Here is a 22,407-nt window from a genome sequence, read left to right as displayed (position 1 = left end):
CTTCAAAGGCCCTAGTAGTGTCAGAAATATTAACCAGGGGAACTTAGGCTAAACAAAAATGATACCTTGTTTCTCCGCAGCAGCCGGGTCATTTTTGTATAATATGATAAATTTGTAAACAGTTCATTTCAATAGCGGCCGGGTCTGTTATGGTAAAAATTGATCACGATTTTAAAAAAAGTAATGCACAGGGTAGATAGGCGGCTGGCTGGGTCAAGTTTTATGCTCAGCAGAGCGGAGAAACAAGGTATCAATTTTTTTTAGCCTTAAGCCGAGGGAATGATCATAATATTCTGCAGATTTTTAAACCCTCCACGCATTATAAACATGGCGAGTCCTCCATGCATGGATGCATACTTAAATTAATAGACACAAGAATAATTTTTGAATGTAAAATGTTTAATCCCTCTTGAGGAATTTGCAACTCAAACGAATGAAACTCACATATGAAGACAATCTTTATTCAGCAATTCAATGATACATTAATATATATGAGTACACTATTTACAAATGGAATACATGATATAATCAGAAGTGTTAGTTATATTGAGGATTAAATGTCACCCAATGAGCTTTCTGTTGATTCTTAGCCTTGTCACATGTAGTAAACAAAGATTTATAAACTTTACTGGCAGTTGGATCATGTTGAATACTTTTCTTTTTATCCGAATCCTTATCAGTTTTGCTTTTAGTCTTTCCTCCGCCATTTTTAGATTTAGTCAACGAGATGCCATTAGTGTCGAGTCGTGGCTGTTTACTACTCGATGCTGCTTCACCAGCTGAAATCAGTGAAAATTATCACGTCAAAAACTATATAACTTATATTAATGTTTATTTCAAAGCGATGCTAGATTTCTACCTGATGTTGCTGTTGAATCCAGTTTCTTTTTCTTTGCTTTCTATAAAAACAAATAAACATTGTAATCAATCATTCACTCATTCACCCGATTAAGCTACCATACTCTAGTAGCTGAAGGTCTTGCGTCTAATATACTAGTTAAACTATGAAGTACTACAGTGGAACCTCGTTATAACGAACTCACATACAATATTTGCCTCATATTTATTGTAATCTGTAAAGCAATGATGTTGACAGAGGGTGTAATGAATTTTACCTTTTCAGCGCGTAATTTCTGTTTTCTGGATTCCATTTTAACCCATAAAACATCGACCTCGTCATGATTTCCATTCAATAAAATAACATCATCTTCCTCATAGGGTAAACCGCACTTTAATAGAATAAATGCACACATTGATAACAACTGGTTCTTAACACAACTTGAATTTTCTATTTCATAAAAAGTAAAACTACAGATTGATTGAACGTCGACGTCATCCACTCTGGTAGGTGCAGCAGATATTAAGGCTAAAAAAAATTGATACCTTGTTTCTCCACTCTGCTGAGCTTAAAAGTTGACCCGGCCGGCCGCCTATCTACCCTATACATTACTTTTTTAAAAATCGTGATCAATTTTACCATAACAGACCCGGCCGCTATAGAAATGAACTGTTTACAAATTTTATCATATTTTATAAAAATGACCCGGCCGCTGCGGAGAAACAAGTTATCATTTTTGTTTAGCCTAAGGGGTCACTGATATTCAGAGGGGTGGATGTAAAAATGAAACTCTAAAACCTATAGTGGAGAACACTGGACTTATCCAAATGATGACAACCATTTAATTTATTGGATATACAAATAAGGACTAAGAAATATGGAATACTTATCCAATGAGTTTGATTGTATTTACCTTATGACAAATTACAGATTTCACTTCTTTCAGCGCTCTTTCAGACACTACACAACCGCAGCTCCATATATAACAAAACCTGAAATGAATTGAATATTCAAAAGTTATAAAATGCACCGTCGGCAAAAACGCCTTAAATGTTTTTAACGAACTGAATTACCGAAATCTTCCACTCATTTCTAGCCCAGTAACGGGGCAGATAAACTTTGACATACATCTATCGGCATAAGCATCTCCGGTTAATGATTCACTCGTATATGCCGGGTTGTCCGTCAAATTCAACTGTTTTACATCCTGTAAGAAATTTAAGCAATTTAGGATAAAACATAATTCAATCAATAGATAGGTACAACAAATAGATAGATCATCATCATCATCAAATTCACGGATGGAAGGAGGCCTGGTGGCGGCCTATTGGTGTCCGGCTCGTTTGTTGATTAGTATTGGTTAGGTGACAGGGTTTCCATAAAAAGCTCTCTCACTTAGTAATATTTCATTAAAAATAATTGGTATATTTATTCATTACTAAAAGATTAAATTATTTATAGAGTTGCATTTAGATAATTCCTATCTCTACCTTTAACGCTTTGATGTGATTGAATTTGATTGATTTTTCCTCATCAAATTTCTCGCGTTCAAGTAGAAATTCGATCACACTTTCTTTGTTATACAACCTGAAATACATCACTACAGAGAATGAACAGTAATGAACAGTTTGGCACCATCCTGAATTTAATGTAATTAGTCATTCAAGGTTAATTGATTTTGTAGTGTCACCAACCTGCCTAACTGACAAGCTACAATTGGCCGTTCTAATGGTGTCTGTAATAAAGCACACATTTGCCATGTTGCTGCTAAATCTGCATCCTTATCTCTCTGAAAAAATATCCACAAAGAAAAAAAAACTTTAGTTTATAAGACTAAATTTTAGGAATTTGTTCAACAATTTCAGAATTGATGAACCTGAGACAGTCGGGATTTCTATATTTTTACCTTTTCTGGTTTTTTCTTTGTTTTCACGAGTTCATCCCGGGTAGGAATAGTACCACCATCACAACCCATTATCAGATTTCGACGTATTTAAGGAAGATCGATCCGCTGATTTCACTCGACGCAATTAAACCAATCAATGACTGAATTGAATTGATTACTGTCAGTAGATGTCAGTCTGCAAAGCCCGAATTTTGATTCACTAATCTGCGGTCATCGGACTTTTAGTTGGTTTGTATTGAACTGCTCAAAAGCATCGGGTTCGAATCCCATTAGATTCTTGCGCGTCACGAAACAGAGAACGCCCACACGAAAATCAGCAGCTCGAAGACTTCGATTTTTGTTGAGTTTACGCCAACCGTATCAACATGTCATCTATCATCAGAAAAGTAATTAACTCGCCGAAAGCACCAAAAGCCATTGGACCATACAGGTAATCTATATAAATGTTTTGTCGAGAGTTTCACGGCCGTAGTGGAAGAGAATCAAGTTCAATCAAAAACATATTTTATTGTTCCATGGCTAAGCCAAAAGTATTTTTTGCTTTTCAATTACAAATGCCGTCCAATCATATTTTACATATCTCAGTTGAGGGCAGCCTGGTGAGTAGAGGGAGGAACCGGAATAATGCATCATGAATGTATGCCTTCCATCCATTTCTTCAGTTTGACATGGCAGTGGATGATTCGGTCTTTTGGTGTTTCTACCAGCCGACTAACTTCTGATTCTGTCATCAAGCCACGTCATATCGTTTTAAGAAAAACGATAAATACATCAAAAGCAGCAGCTGCTGTAGGGCCTTACAGGTACAATCAATAACCCATCCTCACTTGCCAGGTTGCCTCTCATTATCACTGATTATTGTATATACATTGTTATGCACTTCGGACTCTGCTCTTTCTTGATAACTGAAGGACTTCAATATCTTAAAATGTGGCCTGAGATTATGTGCATGTATATATTTTAATTCTATTCGTAAATTTCTTCCTATGTTGTTAATGTTCATTTTATAATTTCAGTCAAGCTGTCCAGGTAAACAAAACATTATACATATCAGGACAGTTGGGTCTGAGTGCCGAAACATCAGATTTTGTAAGTGAAAATGTTGATGAACAGGCCAAACAAGCCCTGACCAACATGGGTCATATTCTGGAAGCTGCAGGCTCAGATTTTTCTAAAGGTGATTATTAGATTAGTGTGAATTTTTGGAATTTCTATTATATGACAAAGAGTTAAAGCTCACTTCATTCTGATTTATATGAATTATATTTTAATTAGTTGTGAAGTGTACTGTACTACTGGCTGACATAAATGACTTCAAAAAAGTGAATGATGTGTATGCTACATGTAAGTGAAACTTATTGATATATTATTATTAATGATGATTGAATCATGTGTAGATTAAGATAAAAGTTTTTCACACGATATTCTTCTGCAGTTTTCAAAGCCCCCTATCCAGCCAGAGCTGCTTATCAGGTTGCTAATTTACCCAAGGTAAATTTTGGCATTCTTTTCGTTATTTTGATCTTCTTTCTGAATCATTGTAGACATTTTCATTTACATATGGATGCAATTTTTTTTTTCAGCTCGGGCGTGTTGAAATAGAAGCAATAGCTATTGTTGGCGATGTTGATAACCAGTGACTATCTGTGAAATCAGTCCTGTGATAAGCGCTCATCGGTGAAGGGTTTTCTTAATAAATGTGCTCACATAATAACATGTAGTTTTCTTAATAAATCATGCTTAAGTATAAAAAATATGCACTTAGTTACATTTTATATTAATCTATTTTTGGGCCATGGCTGTGGAGGACATCGTTGGCTTTCATATAGACTAGGGTTCTTTTAAAAGTGGCTTGAAAATATATTTTTAACAAGCAGATCCACATGAAAAAAAAACTTTTCGCGCTGATACAATTATTGTTCATTTAAAACGAATAGTGTGGAGTGATGAATAGAATTTGACAGAAAAATATCTGTATTCCTTACATGCCACAGTAGGATTGCAAGGCTGTATTAGATCTCAACCGTTTAGTGCTGCCGCTATTGATAACGATAGCGGAATTTCTGTGAACTAGAATAGCACACTTTCCAACTTAATATAAATTTCCTTATTAATTAACCATGATATGAACCCGTCCTAAATTTCAAACGGTTCAGGTAACTCTATTTTATAGCGAAAACTCCTTTCTTATTAGCATCCATGCACAGAATAAATTATTCATTATTGTATTAGCATGGTCAACATTGATTTCTTCATGACCCGGCATATATTTTGCGAAACATGACCGTATTCTCCATCAACGCTATTAATGCTTTATTTAATGGAATTATTTCAACTTTAAAGCCACTATTGAAATGATTCCAATCTATTTCATGCGACCTTTGGTTCTGGTTGAAGAAGATATCACGGGGGTCTGTCCATGAGGGTTATTGTGATGGCTTGGACGAATTGAGTAGTTATGAGATGTCTGTCTTGGCGCAATTCATTAGAAAGTGCCACTTTTTCCGCACCAAAAGCGCTTATACTTTTTATACTTTTGCTTAAGCTTCCTACAATCCAATGGACGTAAAACCCTTTTCGATGTATACATTAACAAAATGTTTTATTGATAAACAAATTCATCATATATATTTATTTCATTAGAAGTTTACCTGTACAATATGGTGTATATTTTGAATTGCTAATTTGAATAAAATGGACGGATATAGATATGCATTACGAAGAGAACTTTTCTTCTGACGGAGAGGATTTTCTGACATAGATGCGATTAACACGTCTACATCTATTTCGAATTTCAAATCTATAACAAGTAATCAAAATTGTTAGATGTAAAAAAAGGAATTAGAAAATATGGATTTGAATGATGTCATGGCGGCGGTTCTACAAAATGTACACACACTGCAGACCTTTTAGATTACAACATGAAGAACAATCATAGATTAAGACTGCGATGCATCCAATTCAAAGAATTACTTTCTTTAAAAATGCAAGAAGATGTTGACTTATACATTTGTGGTTTTCTAAAGATAGATGATCAACAGTGTGGATGCCGTTAACGAAAAGTGAATATCAAACAAAACATAGGCATTTATCACAGAATGCTTTGACTTGCAAGTGTTCCTAAAACATTGTACCATAAATTCTGAAGTGGGAACCATCAAAACAACGATATACATGTACAGGATATATACATTGAACTACAACCTATAGTGATTAAGAATAATAATAACAGATTATAAGATTTTTTTACTCAAGACAAAAAACGCGTTGTTTGTGTGACAAAAGAAAATTAAAATCTTTAAATTACAAGTAACAATTATCCAACAACTAAAGGATTGAGTAAAATAAGGCACGTTCTTTGAGGCTAAATTCGACTCAGAGATGGAGTATCTATTGATGTAAATTAAGTAGAACACGCTGATTAATCCACCGTGTAAGGGATCGCCAAAAGTACAATCAAAGCATTATGTACACGTAATGCCATAAATGGTCCACGTATTCAGCAGTATTATCAACTAAAAAACTATTTCTGTGTTTCATTATGAAGCGTATATACATATGGAATACATAAGGAATATATTTGGAACTCGGTTAAAAACTGGACATTTTTCCCACTTTTTTTAATCATGACAATTTTGCAGATTAACTGTATTAGTTTTATACAAAAGTTTTAGCGAGTTCATGTACAGAAACATATAGTGCACATCTAATCAGCACCAACTCTAAGAATTTTTCTAAATACAATTTATATGAAGGAATTCTTTATATGATTTTTGAGCGTCTCGAAATTAGATGTACATATAGTATATGCGTCCATTTAATCTGGAAATAAAGATTTCATAAAATTGTTATCAAGGGATAATGTCAAAGGTTGGCATTTCTCTAACGCGAGACTGAAGAAAGGACGTTATTCATTTTTGATTCTTGACATTCAAACGAATCAATCTTTGTCGAGTTAGAGATATGATAAGTGGTTATAAAAAACCTGACGAATTTTCGCACAACATACCTTCTGTTGGTTTAGTTTCTTCAGCGTTAGGTTCTGTAAAGGAGCAATGTCAAAATAAATCAACCAGTTAGCTCATTGGAATAGATATTACTTAAGGATTTATATACATGTACATCTGTCTAAGTTATTAGATATTTACCTGTCGCACTTTCTGCATTTTCCCCACTTGGTTCGCCTGGAAAAATAGCTACGGATTAATAACGAATATGGAACACACACTATACTTACAGGTTTCTTTCGTAAAGAACCGAGAAAAAAGCATTTTTACCGATTCTGATAAAAACCTAACTGAATCATTGCATTTGATGCGAATGAAGTTCTACACGTAAAGATCACTCGCACTATGTGATCCATTTCCAGACGGAACTTATCGTGTTATGCAGATGAATATTTCATTCGTATCTATGGTTTCTAGTTGGTTGTGAAATGCTGTTCTGTTACAGCCTATCATAATTCCATCAGGATACAATACATAAATATATACGAAAATTAACTGCATTATGTCACACATAATGGCGATTTCATTAGACAGGCAATCTTCGTCGGTTGACGATTTTGCAAAAATCGTATATGTATGTATATACATGTACAACATCGAAGCAACATTGAAAATTTAATTCTACTCCAAAACATCAGATATAAACAAATATACATGTAATGACAACAAAATACAAAAAAATGTACGAATATACGTTACAAAAATTGCGTGATATTCAAAGGTTTAGTGTTTTGTTGATGGGTTTTATGAAAAATTGGTACAAAAGATTTTCAAAACGAGATGTTAGAATGTTAATAATCGAATAAACGATCTGATAGATGTGTCACCTTCATTTTCTGGTGGCGATTCGGCTGTTTCTGAAATCTGTTGTTGCTCACTTGATTCCGCCGTATCGCCCACATGGTCACCATCCTGTGAGTGATCCTCAGTTTGCTCGGGTTCCTGATCAGGAACAGTTTCCTCGGTAACTGGGACCTCTTCAGCGGACGGCGAATTCTCGTTAACTTCTTCTTGTTCGTTTATGGTATCTCCGCCCTCGTCCTCTTTAGTTGCCGGGGTCGTATTTGTTAATTGGTCGTCGGTAGGTTGTGGACTATCAGCCGAATCGTGTTCATGAGACGCTGGGGGTGGAGGTGTTGGTGCTGGGAAAAATTGTTAATTCGTTAGCATCACAAAAAGCAAACAGTTAAACAACCGCTTGCTAGGGTTTCACTTAATAGTCTTTTATGAATTGCACAAACTCCAAAAAGTGTATTTTGATTAAGAATTCATTTCCCTTTAGAAACTCTAGCAAGTGTACACACTCTAACTATATAGCAAAAGCATTTCTAGTCTAGGGAGCGAACTATTTCGATATTTGTCCAAAAGCAACACCTTTAATGGACCATTCATAAAGTAGGCTTACATACTTTATGTACAGTCCCCAACATTAAATAATTTTGTGTCTAGTGGCTAATTATTAATACATGGTTGTGCAACAAAGCCAGTGATGACAAATTTGGTATTAGCATTTCTTTTTATGTGCCGGTATACCAAGGCAACCTGCCTCGGCTCGATGTTTCTTGTCGCTTGGTTTATTGTGTCGTAACTATAGCAGTATACAAAATAAAGGCAAGCCATTGACCGATCATGAATTGTCTTAGGCTTGGTCATTGTTTCCACAGTTACGCCGTGGGGGCAATTGCTGATGTCATCATTCGGTATTCACGTCGACTTGTGTATCTATCGCGGCCTATTTTCATTCAATCACAAATTCCATGATTCAATAGAGCAAAATCTATTCCGCCATAGAGGCTACTCATAATGCCAAATACATAGATTTAAAGGGCACTTTACTGAACATGATATAAATGTTTTGGGGTGATAGTCCACAACGATAAGCACGCTCTGCGATCGAACCGGTATCAGGGCAAGTAACGGTGGTTTACCGTTGATGACACGTGATGCGAATGATGAACCAATTATATAACCTAAAACTGAGTCAATTCGTGTTTGAGAAACCACTTGAAATATATTCTAAACGGCACACAAAGTGAAGATTTGTAAATATTTGTATTAATTATCTGAATACTATAAGTCTGATATTGTGTCTCATCATGTATAAGCATACATATATATGTATATTTGTTTTAGGTAAATTTTTAGCGACCACTTTTAGCTCCTCATAAATTATTTATAGCACGATATGACATTACCATGTCGTCCATGATTAATTGTATTATATATATGGCAAGATACCAAGATACAATGCAGGTGTGGTGGCGGAGAAAAGGGGTATCGTGACAAAATAGAAATTCATCAGAGCTATGAAAGTTGATTTTGTGAAGACTGTCAAAATGTTTCATGTGTCAACAACACCCGACCCGATTAGCTGCTATAGACATAATTAGTGCGATCTATCACAAAATATATATATACACCATTTAACTCCACGATCATCTTTACCTTTGTTTTCAATCTGTTGATCAGCAGATGTTTCATCTTCTGTACCTTGAAGAAAATTCGGAGTTGTTGATCGAAATTAAACAATGTCCCTCACTATAGTAAAAACGCTATCGGATGGGCTTCACACAAAATAATAATTCTTACCTTCCTTCGTACTTTCATGACCTGAAAAATACATCGGAATATATCATTTTCATTTAAATACGACTCTCCGACGTTCAATTTTTTCTCGTTTGCGTGCTTAAAGCTTTGTTCTCGATGTATGAACACAATTTCGAACGAAATCCCGAGCGGCAATAATCCTGAGCGGAATTAAACGCGCATGGAATAGACACATTTACTTCATAGAATATCAGAATAAACAGTCAAACATTTGCAGTCATGACACAAAAAAGCTCAATGCATACAATACAGGAGTCTGGTTATATAACTTCTATACAGTTTGAAATCCTTCGAATGGTAATAAATGTAAATGATCCCCGGGGTCTAAAAACCGGCTCGATATTAATCAATTTTAAGTAAATCATTGTTTTTAACACGTTCGACTTCATGTCGCATGTGTGAAAGATAGAACTGCTAGTTGGGGTTTTGTGAATTTCATTGCTCGAAACAAAAAAAAACAGTCCACTTTAAAATGCAGTCCACTTCACATCGGCAATAAAATACATGTATTTTATGTATTGAAGTACCGTACCAACAACTAATTACTAACTGCTGTATTTTTACAATTTTTCGTCGATTACCAATAAAGCTTTTCACCCAACCACCATCGAAAAATGTTCCTTAAATTACACATGGACCGAAATATCCATAGCAACCCATAATATTTACACGCTTTCTATAATCTGTTATTCTTTCTACTTTATTATTATCGGATTTTTTTCAGCAAGGAACTTCCTGTTTCAAACCACTAACCATTAAGTGCCATGTATTTTCTTTCCATGGATTACCATTGACTACTATTTTTACTCAATCATCAACCTGCACGATCCTCTATAGATCACAAAGAGTCAGTGAAAACGTAAACTGATCCTGAACTGATATTGGTGGCATTTTGATACATTTGAAGCTCAACTTAAATGGGAAATCAATGATATGAGGACTCAACACGCTGTTATTAATGTTTTCATATTGTATATCTGATTGATCGTTCACTAGATTGATTGATTGATTGATTGATTGATTGATTGGATAATAATTATACGTATATATATGGATTACGTCGTTGCTGGTAGCAGGTTTGAATCCATGGATACAGGCATCGAAGTCAAAGATATACGGGCGCCCGGTCTGCTGCTATATACGACGACGTGAAAGATTAACGCTGATTAAATTTTCATTTGGAATATAGATTTTCAATTTTGCGTCCCGTTTATTATTCATATACGATCGAACAGTGATGAATTGATTAATGAATAAATTCGCGAACAACATTGTTGCACCGGGAGACGCAAGCTTTGAATTACCTTGCAGAAAATATGAAAACTCAGCGCATACAGTGATAGTGTCGCATTTTGGAATATAATAATAATAATAATATCAAGAATGTATTATTAATATATAAATATCACTATAGAAAGGCTAATTCTGAGCTGAGTCTATCTATCACTGAGATTCAGTCGCTGATTTTGTTTTAAAATCACAATGCTAAATCACTTAAGCCCTATTTATGATCACCAAAAATAGATAGAATCTGTGTCAGTAAAATTGATAGTTGATGATTCCGTTGATTTATTTCAGTACGTTAGTCCGATTGAGCACTTAATATGAAGTTCAGGTAGACATCATCACGGCCTCGTTCGTTATAACGGAAACATTATGGAAAAATATTAAATTTTCTCTAGTTCGATTGACAATTTGTTTATCTTTATGTGGGAAAGCGTTCGCTTCCCGCGAGTCTTACTTGATCTTACGATTATAGTAATTCAAATTCGTAATGCGTTTAAATCATGTAAATCATGTCGACGCTCGTGTATTTTGGTGCAATTGTAACAATTTACCTTCATCCTTTTGAATGTCTTCGATTTTGGTTCCATCATTTTGAAATTCCTCTCTTACTTGTGGTTTTACTTCGCCTTTCTGTCTATTATCCGCCGCACCGGTACCATTTACAGCATTTACTGTCGTCCCTTTACTCGTATTACAACCCATTGTATTTTTCTATTTTATCAGTAAGTAATATTCTTAACGCAATTGCTATTAGTTCGACTCAGCGGCAGTATGTACACTTACAACAACAACGGGACCATCCGATCGTGTTGGTTGTCAATACAGATCCTATGATTGTTTAAGCGTTGCCGCAGTAACAAGCAGTAACGCGCGATAAACTGAAATTTGTCGCATGCCACGGATTGATAAGTACTGTTATCAAGCCTCGATATTGACGGTTCTAATCTACGCACATTTCATTCAGATTAATATCGCCAGCCTTAGTAGTCTCTTTTAACGCATCTTTGGACCGTTGGTGGATGTGACACTGTTAGTTTATCAATATTCAATAAACCTCGCCCAACTCGGAATATCTGGGATCGTCAAATTGTTGTCTGAGTGGAAAATGTCAGCAAGTGCGCAGAAACTAGTTTCACTTTAGTCAGAGCAGGGAAGTGATACTTCCCTGGTCAGAGTTATTTGTCAAAGGAGCTGTCCACGAAAAACGTCCGCACAAAATTGCAACCGATCCCGATCCTTGTCCACTAAAGTCAGAAGTTCACTAACCCCCCACCCCTCGACCATGAAAGTCTTTAACGGAGAATCCCAAAAGTCCGAGTTGGCCTTGCCCTCTTTGGTTCTAATCTGTAAAATCTTCGATTTTGTTCTCTCGATCATCATAGGAAGACTCGAGGCGGGCAAAATAAATACCAGCGTATTGAAAGAGTAAGACAAGAACATCCAATTCTTATATTTTCGAATTATTTTATCATTTATTTAGAATGTAGCCTATCATATTTCTATTACGTCATATATATGTTCTCTGACGTAGAATAATATTAATTGTAAACATAAAAGCACATCAAGACGAACTATATTCAGATTTTTAAACACCAGTTTTATATCAGATTTTGATACATAAAAAATAACTTATTAGGCTAGAAAAATTGATACATTGTTTCTCATTGCTGCCGAGCTGAAAAGTTGACCCGGTAGGCCACCTATCTACTCTGTACATTGCTTTTAGAAAAATCATGAGCAAGCGCCCGGCAGTTATAGGAATGAACCGATTACAATTTCCATCGCAGTTAACAAAATGACCGGGCTGATAGTGAGAAACAAAGTATCATTTTATTTCCAGCCTTAGTTTTTTCAAAACTCAAACTTGTAACACAATGGTTCACATTATCATAGTCTTTTTGACGGAATGTTTTAAAACAAACTATTGTAAAAGAAATTCATTAGACACCGTCCACGCATGAATTAGATTCATTGTATGAAAATATTGGATATGAAATCCATATGAGAAGCACACATTTATTTGATGATTTAAGTACGTACACAGTTCATCCCCTGCACTCAAAGCCAAAAACACAAAAATCTAGGAAAATTGGAAGGCCGGGGTCCAGAAGAGGCATTTCTTGGAATAAGCAATTTCCGAGAGAATAGGTATCAAATTTGCAGGTTTTGACAATCTTAGTCTTGACAAAAAAGAGCAACCTCAAAGGTCCGGACCCCCGAGACCATCACCTAAATCCGCTCCTAAAAATTCCCATAAAGATACAAAGAATTTTCGGGGATGAATAAAGATAACGAGAACTTAACAAAAGAGGTTTCCAAATTATATTAGAATATGATCAAATGGATTAACAAACATTATCATTGTATACAGGGATAGTTTTGTGTGTATCTCTTATTGTGAAGCATTTCCACAATATAATCTGTATCAAACCGATGACACATGGTAACCAACATGAATATCCAAACATTGTCTCAAATAGCGGCGTGAAACTAGAATCTGCTGCGACCGACAAAACGTTATTTTTAGGAAGTTTCTCATAACCATAAGCGTTGAAAATCGCTACAGTTATCATAGGTGCAAATGACTGCGCAGGTTTTACGATGAGAGCATTTCCTGCAAACACCATTGCTGAAATTGGATGGCTGAAAGAGAAAAGATAAGTATAGTGGTATATCGTTAATTTCCAAGACAAAATACAGAAGTTCCTTTCTTTTAGAAAAAACCTGGCGTTAGAGTGGAATGGGGGTTGACTGTAAGGCTAAAAAAAATTGATACCTTGTTTCTCCGCTCTGGTGAGCTTAAATGTTGACCCGGCCAGCCGCCTATCTACCCTATACATTACTTTTTTTAAAATCGTGATCAATTTTACCATAATAGACCCGGCCGCTATAGAAATGAACTGTTTATAAATTTTATCATATTTTACAAAAATGACCCGGCCGCTGCGGAGAAACAAGGTATCATTTTTGTTTAGCCTAATCCATAATTGATTCAATGAATGTACATACCGCCGTTTATATTTAAGACAGTCTTCATCAATGACATCAGAAAACATCAGAGCGAATGGACCAGCAACTAATGTACTTACACACCTTTAAGTATTAAACATAGGATATCAGAATCGAAAAGAAAATATAACAAGCCTATCATTCAGAAATGTCTTACCCTTCTAAAAGGAGATATATAGCGTACAATATAATGGACGATCGACCAATCAGATACATACAGGGACCAAGCATAATTTTCAATAATATCATCAGTCCCATTACTCTGTAATATCCAAATTTCGATAGAAGTGGAGTAGAAACAATGATCAAAATCTGAAAAATATGAACACATATCTGCTGATAGGAGCACGACCGGATAATTGAAACAATCAACATTTTAATTTAGATATCTGGTTAACTAGTGGATAAATGACATAGCGACAATTGAAATTGTATTCAAATTGTTACCATGGTATTCGTCCATTATTTCTAACCAACTTTCGAGCAACTGTCCTCTGAGCAGTACCTGTGGTAAAAACGTAGAAGCTCCATACAAAACACTTCGGGTTCCAGAATTAAGATTTGGTAGCAAACTGTCGCCAATTATCGCCATGAAATTACTGAGATAATTACGATGAAAATCTGAGAATAAAGTGAGCAAAACTGCACAGATGAAATTACGATTCGTGAATAGCTGTTTAACCAACTGCCACCAGGTGTATTGACTTGAGCGGTCAGCGACTGCATCCTCATTGCCGTGTTCTTCTTTAGCTTTCAGATCCCATTCAGTGTGGCAATTGTTACCCGTATAACGAAAGCATTGCCAAGATATCAGCGCGAGAGCAACGCATGTGATCTGGAACGCTAGATAATTCTTCAAATTCCTCGAGATTGATTCGCATATAAACACGGATAAACCACCGATCAATGAGGCAAATCGTGTATACCGGACTAAACGAATTCTATCTTCGATACTTGTGGAAAGTTCAGCGAATAGACAAGCATGAGCGATCAATACATAGGTGAACATAGCGTCGTAGAAGAATAAAGCTACGATAAGATGTAATCCGACGATCCATTCATTTTTCGGATCGGTCGTCCATGGAAACCACGGAACCAGGAATGATAGCGAAAAGAGAAACGACCCGCTCAGTATGATCAATCGCCGACTTTGAAAACATTTCATCTTCACGTTATCCTGACAATAACCAAACAGTGGATCGTTCACTGAATTCCAGATGAGAAATAGCGTCTGGGAGACTTGGAACCACCACTCTGTAACGTGATAACGATTTAGGAAAACTTTCACATAGTAAAACATAAAAACTGAGTGAACGATCGAGGCTCCCAATGATGCACCCGAATAGGCCAAAGCGCGTTGATTCAATTTTGCCAACATCTTTCATTACTTTCTCCCAACCATTGACTCTGAAATTATTACAATAAGCATGTTGTTAATAAGTATCATGTGGCAGAGTTAATGTGGCTCACAGACTACAGGGGATTGTCACATAGAACCACAAGGGATTGTCACAAAAGATGATAGAGAGGATGCATAGTGTTCATAAAATATCTTTATATCAGTGTCAGCATGCAAGTGATTGACCGCTCTGTGCACTGGTTAACTGTAGGCCTAACATTGTCCATTATCTGCGTCACAAGGACAAGGCCAACATGGCCAAGGGGCCTGGACTTTGAGTGCATGACCTTATTATAATTCGATTTGGTTTGATTTTCAATGATGCATTGAATGATTGAATGAGTGGCAATTTCAAACTCAAGCGCAATGCTCAAATAAATAATGAATGATTTTAAACCTTTAGCCATATACATCATTTGCTTTGCTAATCACCTATGACAATTTATGTAAAAAAATCATCGAAAATCGTTTCAGCTTCAGGAATTCGCTCTACGACCTTGAGTTTGTACAATTGTCAAACACTTCGTCACCGTAACCTGCGAGCAGGGTCTGTGGCAAGCGAGTGATGATGGCACTGGCAAGCGGGGTTAATGCTAGTGGTGCTGGCACTGGCAAGCGGAGTTAGCGTCAGCTACATTCATTTCAAGAGACATATATCTAACGTTTGTTTTTCACCCCAACCTTCAGCACATTGTCGAATCTCATTGTCGTGAACCTGTTTAAGAAATGACTTCATTAAAGGTAAAAAATGAGAATTACGATTGAAATTAGATGAGAATGAAGCGCGAATGTAATCAATTCAAGCAAAATTTATTATTCAGTTGTTTCGATGCGGTCCGTATCGTCTTTTAATATTGTTTTTTGTAGAAGGAGACGCCGTCAGACCAGCAGTTACATTTAGCTGCTTTACAGGGAAATGTAGAACAGCTGCGTAAAGTTCTTGATAGTGGTCGGGTTCATGTTGACTGTAAAGATAAGGTTGGTGTGGATGGACGAAGCGAGAGTGACTCGACTCAAACCGCTGAATTCTCATCCTAGAACGTTACCAACTTGTTCAGATTTTTGCTATATTTCTTTCACCATTTGCAGGAATGTACATCACCGCTTATTCTGGCTGCTGCTAATAACCATTTAGAATGTGTAAAAGAATTACTCGAACAAGGCGCTGACCCAGCTGCTCGAAGACTCGTAAGTTCATGTGGCAGGTGATGCCTCGCTTGATTGACCAAAAACATGCAAAATTTCTTTCTTGTTGATGAATTTCTATTTTTTACTATAGACGGGTACATGTGCATTGTTCTTTGCCGCACAAGGAGGATTCTATGATATAGTTAAAGAATTACTCGATCATGGGGCACCAGTTGATCTACCGAGCTATGTATGTATCCCATTTCGACCAATGTCCCAGGGTGGCAGCGTTGGCTACTTGAAATTCAGGGAAAGTCGGGAATTTTCTTTCTTTGAAAAATTTTGTAAGAAGAGCTTAAAATCAGGGAAAGGTCGGGGCCCATTTTCACTAAAAGGTTTAACTCTTAAATCAATTTAATTTCTTCCGTAATTCAGTTTGTCTTAAATCCATTTAGGCCTTAATCCTTTTTGTGAAACTGTGCCCAGGGAAATTTGTTGAGATTGCTAGATGTGGCCACTCTGAGTCCGATATTTAAGTAGAAAAATTGCTTTATTTCAACTGATTCTGAATTTGGGCCATGAATGTTGCACTATTTCCTTTTATATCTGATTTAAGCCATTGATATATTGCGATTGAAAATCATGTAATATCTATGTAAGCTTAGAGTTTGAATTGCGTTTGATTTTTAGGATGGTGGAACTCCGTTGTTTGTTGCCTGTCAATGTAATCATCTAGATGTGGTTGAATTGTTGATATCTAAAGGAGCTGATATATCCGCTCAGATGGTTGATGGTGCATCTTCGCTATTCATTGCAACGCAGAATGGTCATTATAAACTATGTAATTATTTAGTAAGTAAAGGAGCTAATGTGAATTTAAAACGAAAAGATGGAGCATCACCGCTTTGGATAGCAGCTCAAATGGGACATGCTGGTATTGCGCGTTTGTTATTGGAGAATTCAGCTGAACCTGATGCAGTGCGAGAGGTAGCCTTGAAAATCCCAAATTGCGTTTAATATCAGCAAACTACACTCATTAATTGATCTTCTATTTTATTTTTTCAGGATGGCGCAACCCCTTTATTCAAAGCATGTCATAAGGGACATTTGGATGTTGTACAAGAATTACTTCCGTATAAACCTAATTTGGGGCTTTTAGAGGTAAAAGCAATTCACTGTATGTGGAAAGACATTTAAGTTACTAGGAAGAAAATTTGTCTCTTCATTCTTGGAGGTTATCATTAAGTGAATTACTTAGAAAGTTTGTTTTAGTACTTTTGTATATTTACAGAGTGGTGAAAGTGCACTTCATGCTGCTGCTTTGTTTGGTCATATCAAAGTTGTTAAAGAATTAGTGGCTAACCAAGCAGACTTTACTTTGAAAAATAAGGTATGCATATCCTATCCTCATTATGGATTCATTACTGTAAAATCGGAATGGGTGAAGCATTCTGAAGGATAATGTTCGGTTTAATCTATATGTACAGGAAGGACAAACGAGTGAACAGTTAGCTGGTGAAGCGGGTTTCTTTGATATTGCTGATTTCCTTCATGAAGCTGATGTAAAACAGACGCAGAAATCAGTCTCTACAGATGTTTGAAATAACCGGATTTGTAACATTTCTTGCATCAGATGCATATTGTGATAGAAAATAATGAACTTTACAACGTCTCTGCTAAATATGAAAAACAGCAATAGTCTGCTTGTCCAGCTATTTCGCTAATCATCTTTAGATATTTACTCGCAGACCACCAGATATGCATCCAATGTTGAAGTACTTACTGAGAATAGCATTCTCCATACGAAAGCTTTGTAAGCCTGGAGGCAAACCCGTCCAGTAAGGCAGGCAGGCAGATAGACAGCAGACACATGCATGGATACCTCTCAATGTTCATTTCATGTTTCAATATTATCTTCTATGTGACTATACAAAATTCATGTCTACCACCAGTACTGAGTAGTAGAAATAATGTGTTCATCTTGAAAATATTGATAACTCTCTGTCGTCTGTTGTTTCTGTGATAAACTAATCATCTCTGTGGAAGGAAAGTGAATCTAATCATGGCATGAAATTCTATATTGGCAACAAATTATTTACTGGTATCTGAATTTGTCTTGTCCTATCTGTATTGAGGGTATATTCTGTTCAAGTCATGAATGAATGTGATATTTCTTGCGCATGTTCTCTGATATCTACCGATGGTATTTATTATGCAAGTCATAACTACGGTGTATAAAAGATCTTTGTTTGCTTGTTATTTTGCTGAACTGAATAGAACTGACCTAGAGCTGCTTCTTAAGTGTATCCTTTGTGAAAGTATTCATTTACTTTTTTGTAGTTTATCATGTGCCACAATTTATTAGCCTCGATAACAATTATTGAAATATCCTTCAGTGCTACCTTAATACTTCAGTTGTAGGGTTGGCTCGGGGGTTGTGGGCTTCGGTGTTTGGGCATTTCATTATTCTAACTAATTGAAGACATATTTTTGTTCTAAGTTGTTTTAGAATGCTGAATGAATCGCTTGAAAAATTAAATTTTGAAGAAATGATTTCAATGTTGTACAGTTTTATAATGGAATCTTTTATTATAACTGTTATTATTGTTATTTGAGGTTTTGTTTGAAAGTTGTCTTGTCATATTTATTTATTTTAGATTCATTTTCTAATTTATTCGTAGGCAATAAGATATCGTAGATTAGAAAATTATTTATTATGTAACTCTGAAGAAATATATTAGTAAATGTAATGCATGTATTGTAATGAATTAAGCGCAGCCTTGATGGTTCGACAATTTATTGCACATTAAGTGAAGCTTCATGTGTATGTAGACACTGGATTTCATATTTACTAAACCTATCTTGCGCTTATTTTGTTCAGCCTTTTACTTCAGGCGCTTCACTGCCACTTAAAACGCATGCATGTGAGCTGTACGCAGACGTTTTTGTCTTTAACTGTAAACAATAAAATGTGATATCATGAATTTAGTTGTTTGTAGTTCTCGTGTTTGTTAGACTAGATGAAAAATGGTTAAAGGATCAGTTAAACGTCCCAAACTGAATGTCAATATCTTTTCACTTCAGTTATCGTAGTTAGTCGATTAATTTGTAAGCAGAGTGAAACTGAATGTCATGCAGAAAAGTGACTACGGTTGCTATAGTTCGGACCTAGTCCCAAGATATCCGTCACTTTGTATTGCTTGCTTTCAGTTATTAGCTCCGACCACGAAATACAAAAATAGAAGTTTGCCCGAATAACGATGAAAAGGAGACCATACAGAGAACCAATTTGAATACTTGGTTTGATTGAAATTGTACTTTTTATATTACACAATCAACAAGTGATTTTCCAATTCTACAATGAACCCAGTTAATGGTATTTAAGAGTATTGTTCAAAATGATAACATACTTTATCACTGGTATTTACTGAAAAAAGTTCCAGGAAATGCATACTCATATGACCAAGGGCCAAGTGTAAAATCTCGCAAAATCTGTCAAAGAATACAATTACATCATATTGAACACAGATGAACTATCGTTGTCAATTTGTTTTTGATTTCAATTACTCAATCTAAGTCACCTGTTTTTGATTTCAATTACTTAATCTAAGTCAGCAGAGAATATACAAAATATCACAGATACATGGTTCAACATTTCTGATAGAACATTTAGTGCAATTTGAACAAAACATGTAAAAATATATACATCAGTAAAATATATAATTCGCAAGTCTTTTAAATGATGAAACTGTAGTGTCTCGATTTCGACTAGGATTTCACATATTCTTTAGTTTGTGTAATTGTTGATCACGTTTTATACATTAAATTGTCACTGATTTCTGATGGTGATCAGGACCCTCATTCAAAACAATGACTTTACTAATTACAATCTGATATTAAGTGAATACACTATACGTGCTAATGCTATATTAAATAAATAAAATACTATGAGTAAGGCTACCATCTAATACACTTCAGAAAGATAAGTTAAGACTATTAAGTGAGAGAGAGCCTAAATACGTAGTTGGATATCCTCGCTCTACAAGGCTACACAAATATATGTCATCAGATGTTCCAAAATGTACATTAACACGTGGCTTAACTGAATGCATCATTTACCACAGTGTGAGTTTTACAGATCCGGAATTGAATGGTCCATAACTTTTTTTATTAAACTGGAACCCATGCTGCAAAACAAAATCAGTGACAAATGTTCATTATCATATATTCTGTAATCAAGTATCACAATGAAGCTGCAATAATATTTATATACGTACCATTTTACGATATGGTCATATATGAATCTGGGGATGATGGTAATAGTTATGGTGACTCCTTGCGCGGCAAATACGTCTTGAATTTCTTTATCCTAGTAAAAAAGAAACAGAAACAATTCCAAAACATTCATCAAGAGTAGATATCAGCAACTAGGCCTCAATTTACAGCGGAACCTTGTTATAACAAACTAAAATATTTTGTCGATTCTAACGAATAGATTTCCTGGTTCACCGAGGTTTATTAACAAGTCTTCACTATATATTAAACTTACCTTGAGTCCAACAACATTTTGGCCTTGTATTTCTAATAGCTGGTGATCTGTGAGGAGTCCATTACGTGCGGCTGATGAATCTTTCACAATTGATTTCACGCAACCATCTCTAAATATAAATCCGATTTGTCCAACGCTGTCCTTCTGCATCGTAATAGTTCTCTCGAATGGTCTGCAAATAAAAATTCAATCATCGAAAAATACAAGCTTACTACTCCCATTGCACTGTGGAATTATTAGAGCCGTTTCGTGGTTTACCTGTCTCTGATGGCAAATGTTATTCTCTTTGGGTCGCATTTCTTCAAGAAATCCATAGTTTTATCCGTGGTCCAGCACGCTACTGTTTCTCCGTTTATTTGTAAGATTTGATCACCGAATCTCAAACCTGCCATAGCAGCAGGCGAACCACTATGGACCAACGCGATGAAAATACCCTAACATACGAAAATATAAATCTGTTATTTTTCAAGTTGTGATTACTGGTGACATCATTCACTTTTTTTTGGCCAGAATCTTAATACCTTATTAACTGATCTCACACGAAGTCCAATTTTTCCTTCCGCATCTTTGCATGCTATTACTTCACGTACGCCCTGTTTCACTTCAGACCTCTTCAAACCTACATTATTACCAGTGATAGGCGCAATCTGCATTTGTCCACTTTGAGTTTGTCTCACAACCGACGAGCCAGTCTGAAAAACGTCATCATTTAATTTCAAGCTTTAATTTACTATCGACGGAGTGCTCTACACGTCCCACAAGTGAAACTTTACTTACAGCATCTCCAAGCGCTTGAAGTTCCAGACCCATGTATTCAGTGAGGCTTGGATAAAGAGGTGCGTTTGCGACTACCTGGCCTCCAGGAGCTTGAGGAGGAGGCAGCTGCTGCTGTTGTGGATATGGATATGCTGGATTTGGATTTTCTCGTTGGTGTTGGGCCTGTCAAATGAGAAAATGCAGTCAATTACGAGTAATAAGTACTGGTGGTGCCAGTGAAAATTAGGCGGTTGGCAAAATTCACAAAAATACATACCACAGCCATCTGTGTAACCTTCATATCTTCAAGAGATGGATAAAGCGACATCTTGTTTCTTTTTGTTTCTTTCTACAATCACTGGAGAAGTGAAAAGGAAAGCAATGAATGAATGAGTAAATTGTGACTGTCCCTGTGACTGTGAGTGAGTGACTGTGAGTTAGTGGTGGTAGAGAGAGTAATCTCCCAGCACCGGTCGTTTTCTGCACTTTTTCGAATGATCTATTCCTAAGAGACTCCAGTTTACCTGTTGTTTCAAACGTTAAAATCCTGTAAGTCAGTGTTAATGTAATTGCGTTACCTATTTACCAGGTATTATTGCGTCGGACAGCGTCAGAGATAGATAAATCACGCGTCAGTGACTCTCCACGATGACGTCATTCGTCACGAGATTAGAAGCCGTCACTGGTGCGTGAGGATAATTTCCGCTCAGATCCGGCGCGTCGATTTCAAAAATTCATATCATGATATGAATGAACGTAAATTTACTGCTCAGAAATTTTTGAATAATCTCTCGAGCAAACATCTATCAAAAGTTTTCGAAAATCTAAATTCTGTGCCTTTTTTCAGATCTGGCTATAATAGAGGATTCGAACCTGCTTTATTCGTGGCGCGCAATATCGAGCGCTTGTGTCTTCGATCAA

The 22,407-nt window shown here is 36.0% G+C and overlaps 6 protein-coding genes across 7 annotated transcripts; 2 read left to right on the top strand and 4 right to left on the bottom strand.

The window, feature by feature from the left end:
* Nucleotides 1–459: 459 nt before the first annotated feature.
* LOC141898531 (replication termination factor 2-like) lies at nucleotides 460–2,889 on the bottom strand. The gene is made up of 8 exons (XM_074784470.1): nucleotides 2,745–2,889; nucleotides 2,533–2,627; nucleotides 2,329–2,425; nucleotides 1,912–2,045; nucleotides 1,752–1,830; nucleotides 1,116–1,229; nucleotides 860–899; nucleotides 460–779 (listed from the first exon to the last, which is right to left on the bottom strand). Exons 1-8 carry the CDS (start codon nucleotides 2,811–2,813, stop codon nucleotides 538–540), a joined length of 870 nt encoding a protein of 289 aa, XP_074640571.1. The 5' UTR covers nucleotides 2,814–2,889; the 3' UTR covers nucleotides 460–537.
* A 119-nt stretch (nucleotides 2,890–3,008) lies between these two features.
* Nucleotides 3,009–4,498, top strand: LOC141898532 (2-iminobutanoate/2-iminopropanoate deaminase-like). 2 transcript variants are annotated; one of them, XM_074784471.1, is made up of 6 exons: nucleotides 3,009–3,174; nucleotides 3,407–3,547; nucleotides 3,761–3,921; nucleotides 4,020–4,088; nucleotides 4,180–4,235; nucleotides 4,328–4,498. In XM_074784471.1, the coding sequence occupies exons 1-6, from the start codon at nucleotides 3,110–3,112 to the stop codon at nucleotides 4,382–4,384; spliced, it is 549 nt and encodes a 182-aa protein (XP_074640572.1). In that variant the 5' UTR covers nucleotides 3,009–3,109; the 3' UTR covers nucleotides 4,385–4,498. The 2 variants fall into 2 exon arrangements, with proteins under 2 accessions (XP_074640572.1, XP_074640573.1); XM_074784472.1 differs by lacking the exon at nucleotides 3,407–3,547 and having other exon boundaries at nucleotides 3,010–3,174.
* Nucleotides 4,499–5,339: 841 nt separating this feature from the next.
* LOC141900165 (uncharacterized) lies at nucleotides 5,340–11,548 on the bottom strand. Its single transcript, XM_074786933.1, has 7 exons — nucleotides 11,197–11,548; nucleotides 9,341–9,361; nucleotides 9,197–9,241; nucleotides 7,579–7,893; nucleotides 6,893–6,928; nucleotides 6,754–6,786; nucleotides 5,340–6,566 (listed from the first exon to the last, which is right to left on the bottom strand). The coding sequence occupies exons 1-7, from the start codon at nucleotides 11,345–11,347 to the stop codon at nucleotides 6,562–6,564; spliced, it is 606 nt and encodes a 201-aa protein (XP_074643034.1). The 5' UTR covers nucleotides 11,348–11,548; the 3' UTR covers nucleotides 5,340–6,561.
* A 589-nt stretch (nucleotides 11,549–12,137) lies between these two features.
* LOC141899671 (transmembrane protein 180-like) lies at nucleotides 12,138–15,544 on the bottom strand. Its single transcript, XM_074786101.1, has 5 exons — nucleotides 15,486–15,544; nucleotides 14,160–15,061; nucleotides 13,812–13,966; nucleotides 13,655–13,738; nucleotides 12,138–13,288 (listed from the first exon to the last, which is right to left on the bottom strand). Exons 2-5 carry the CDS (start codon nucleotides 15,030–15,032, stop codon nucleotides 12,991–12,993), a joined length of 1,410 nt encoding a protein of 469 aa, XP_074642202.1. The 5' UTR covers nucleotides 15,033–15,061; nucleotides 15,486–15,544; the 3' UTR covers nucleotides 12,138–12,990.
* A 106-nt stretch (nucleotides 15,545–15,650) lies between these two features.
* On the top strand, nucleotides 15,651–19,158 carry LOC141899484 (uncharacterized). The gene is made up of 8 exons (XM_074785833.1): nucleotides 15,651–15,794; nucleotides 15,921–16,031; nucleotides 16,143–16,241; nucleotides 16,333–16,431; nucleotides 16,872–17,168; nucleotides 17,247–17,342; nucleotides 17,473–17,571; nucleotides 17,669–19,158. Exons 1-8 carry the CDS (start codon nucleotides 15,780–15,782, stop codon nucleotides 17,780–17,782), a joined length of 930 nt encoding a protein of 309 aa, XP_074641934.1. The 5' UTR covers nucleotides 15,651–15,779; the 3' UTR covers nucleotides 17,783–19,158.
* Nucleotides 19,159–19,482: 324 nt separating this feature from the next.
* On the bottom strand, nucleotides 19,483–22,147 carry LOC141900139 (syntenin-1-like). Its single transcript, XM_074786902.1, has 8 exons — nucleotides 22,011–22,147; nucleotides 21,764–21,844; nucleotides 21,508–21,669; nucleotides 21,252–21,422; nucleotides 20,989–21,164; nucleotides 20,731–20,902; nucleotides 20,459–20,550; nucleotides 19,483–20,368 (listed from the first exon to the last, which is right to left on the bottom strand). The coding sequence occupies exons 2-8, from the start codon at nucleotides 21,812–21,814 to the stop codon at nucleotides 20,314–20,316; spliced, it is 879 nt and encodes a 292-aa protein (XP_074643003.1). The 5' UTR covers nucleotides 21,815–21,844; nucleotides 22,011–22,147; the 3' UTR covers nucleotides 19,483–20,313.
* Between the last annotated feature and the right edge of the window lie 260 nt (nucleotides 22,148–22,407).

Source organism: Tubulanus polymorphus, chromosome 2 (genome assembly GCF_964204645.1).
Source record: "Tubulanus polymorphus chromosome 2, tnTubPoly1.2, whole genome shotgun sequence".
NCBI classification, from domain to species: domain Eukaryota; kingdom Metazoa; phylum Nemertea; class Palaeonemertea; order Tubulaniformes; family Tubulanidae; genus Tubulanus; species Tubulanus polymorphus.
Note: the sequence above shows the minus strand (reverse complement) of the source record. Positions and strands in the feature narration are given on the sequence as shown.

Bases quoted from the DNA above. Each gene is read 5' to 3' on its own strand.
- LOC141898532 (XM_074784471.1), top strand. From the start codon at position 3,110: ATGTCATCTATCATCAGAAAAGTAATTAACTCGCCGAAAGCACCAAAA. The intron at 3,548-3,760 runs GTACAATCAATA...TTATAATTTCAG, and splicing joins GCTGCTGTAGGGCCTTACAG to TCAAGCTGTCCAGGTAAACA. The intron at 4,089-4,179 runs GTAAGTGAAACT...ATTCTTCTGCAG, and splicing joins GAATGATGTGTATGCTACAT to TTTTCAAAGCCCCCTATCCA.
- LOC141899671 (XM_074786101.1), bottom strand. From the start codon at position 15,032: ATGTTGGCAAAATTGAATCAACGCGCTTTGGCCTATTCGGGTGCATCA. The intron at 13,739-13,811 runs GTAAGACATTTC...TAATACTTAAAG, and splicing joins ATATATCTCCTTTTAGAAGG to GTGTGTAAGTACATTAGTTG. The intron at 13,289-13,654 runs GTATGTACATTC...TTTCTCTTTCAG, and splicing joins TGTCTTAAATATAAACGGCG to CCATCCAATTTCAGCAATGG.
- LOC141898531 (XM_074784470.1), bottom strand. From the start codon at position 2,813: ATGGGTTGTGATGGTGGTACTATTCCTACCCGGGATGAACTCGTGAAA. The intron at 900-1,115 runs GTAAAATTCATT...TTGTTTTTATAG, and splicing joins AGAAATTACGCGCTGAAAAG to AAAGCAAAGAAAAAGAAACT. The intron at 780-859 runs GTAGAAATCTAG...CACTGATTTCAG, and splicing joins GGATTCAACAGCAACATCAG to CTGGTGAAGCAGCATCGAGT.
- LOC141900165 (XM_074786933.1), bottom strand. From the start codon at position 11,347: ATGGGTTGTAATACGAGTAAAGGGACGACAGTAAATGCTGTAAATGGT. The intron at 9,362-11,196 runs GTAAATTGTTAC...TGTATTTTTCAG, and splicing joins AGACATTCAAAAGGATGAAG to GTCATGAAAGTACGAAGGAA. The intron at 6,787-6,892 runs GTAAATATCTAA...GCTCCTTTACAG, and splicing joins AAATGCAGAAAGTGCGACAG to AACCTAACGCTGAAGAAACT.
- LOC141900139 (XM_074786902.1), bottom strand. From the start codon at position 21,814: ATGTCGCTTTATCCATCTCTTGAAGATATGAAGGTTACACAGATGGCT. The intron at 21,670-21,763 runs GTATGTATTTTT...CTCATTTGACAG, and splicing joins AGGTTACACAGATGGCTGTG to GCCCAACACCAACGAGAAAA. The intron at 21,423-21,507 runs GTAAGTAAAGTT...GACGTTTTTCAG, and splicing joins TTCAAGCGCTTGGAGATGCT to ACTGGCTCGTCGGTTGTGAG.
- LOC141899484 (XM_074785833.1), top strand. The intron at 16,032-16,142 runs GTTGGTGTGGAT...CACCATTTGCAG, and splicing joins ATGTTGACTGTAAAGATAAG to GAATGTACATCACCGCTTAT. The intron at 17,343-17,472 runs GTAAAAGCAATT...GTATATTTACAG, and splicing joins CTAATTTGGGGCTTTTAGAG to AGTGGTGAAAGTGCACTTCA.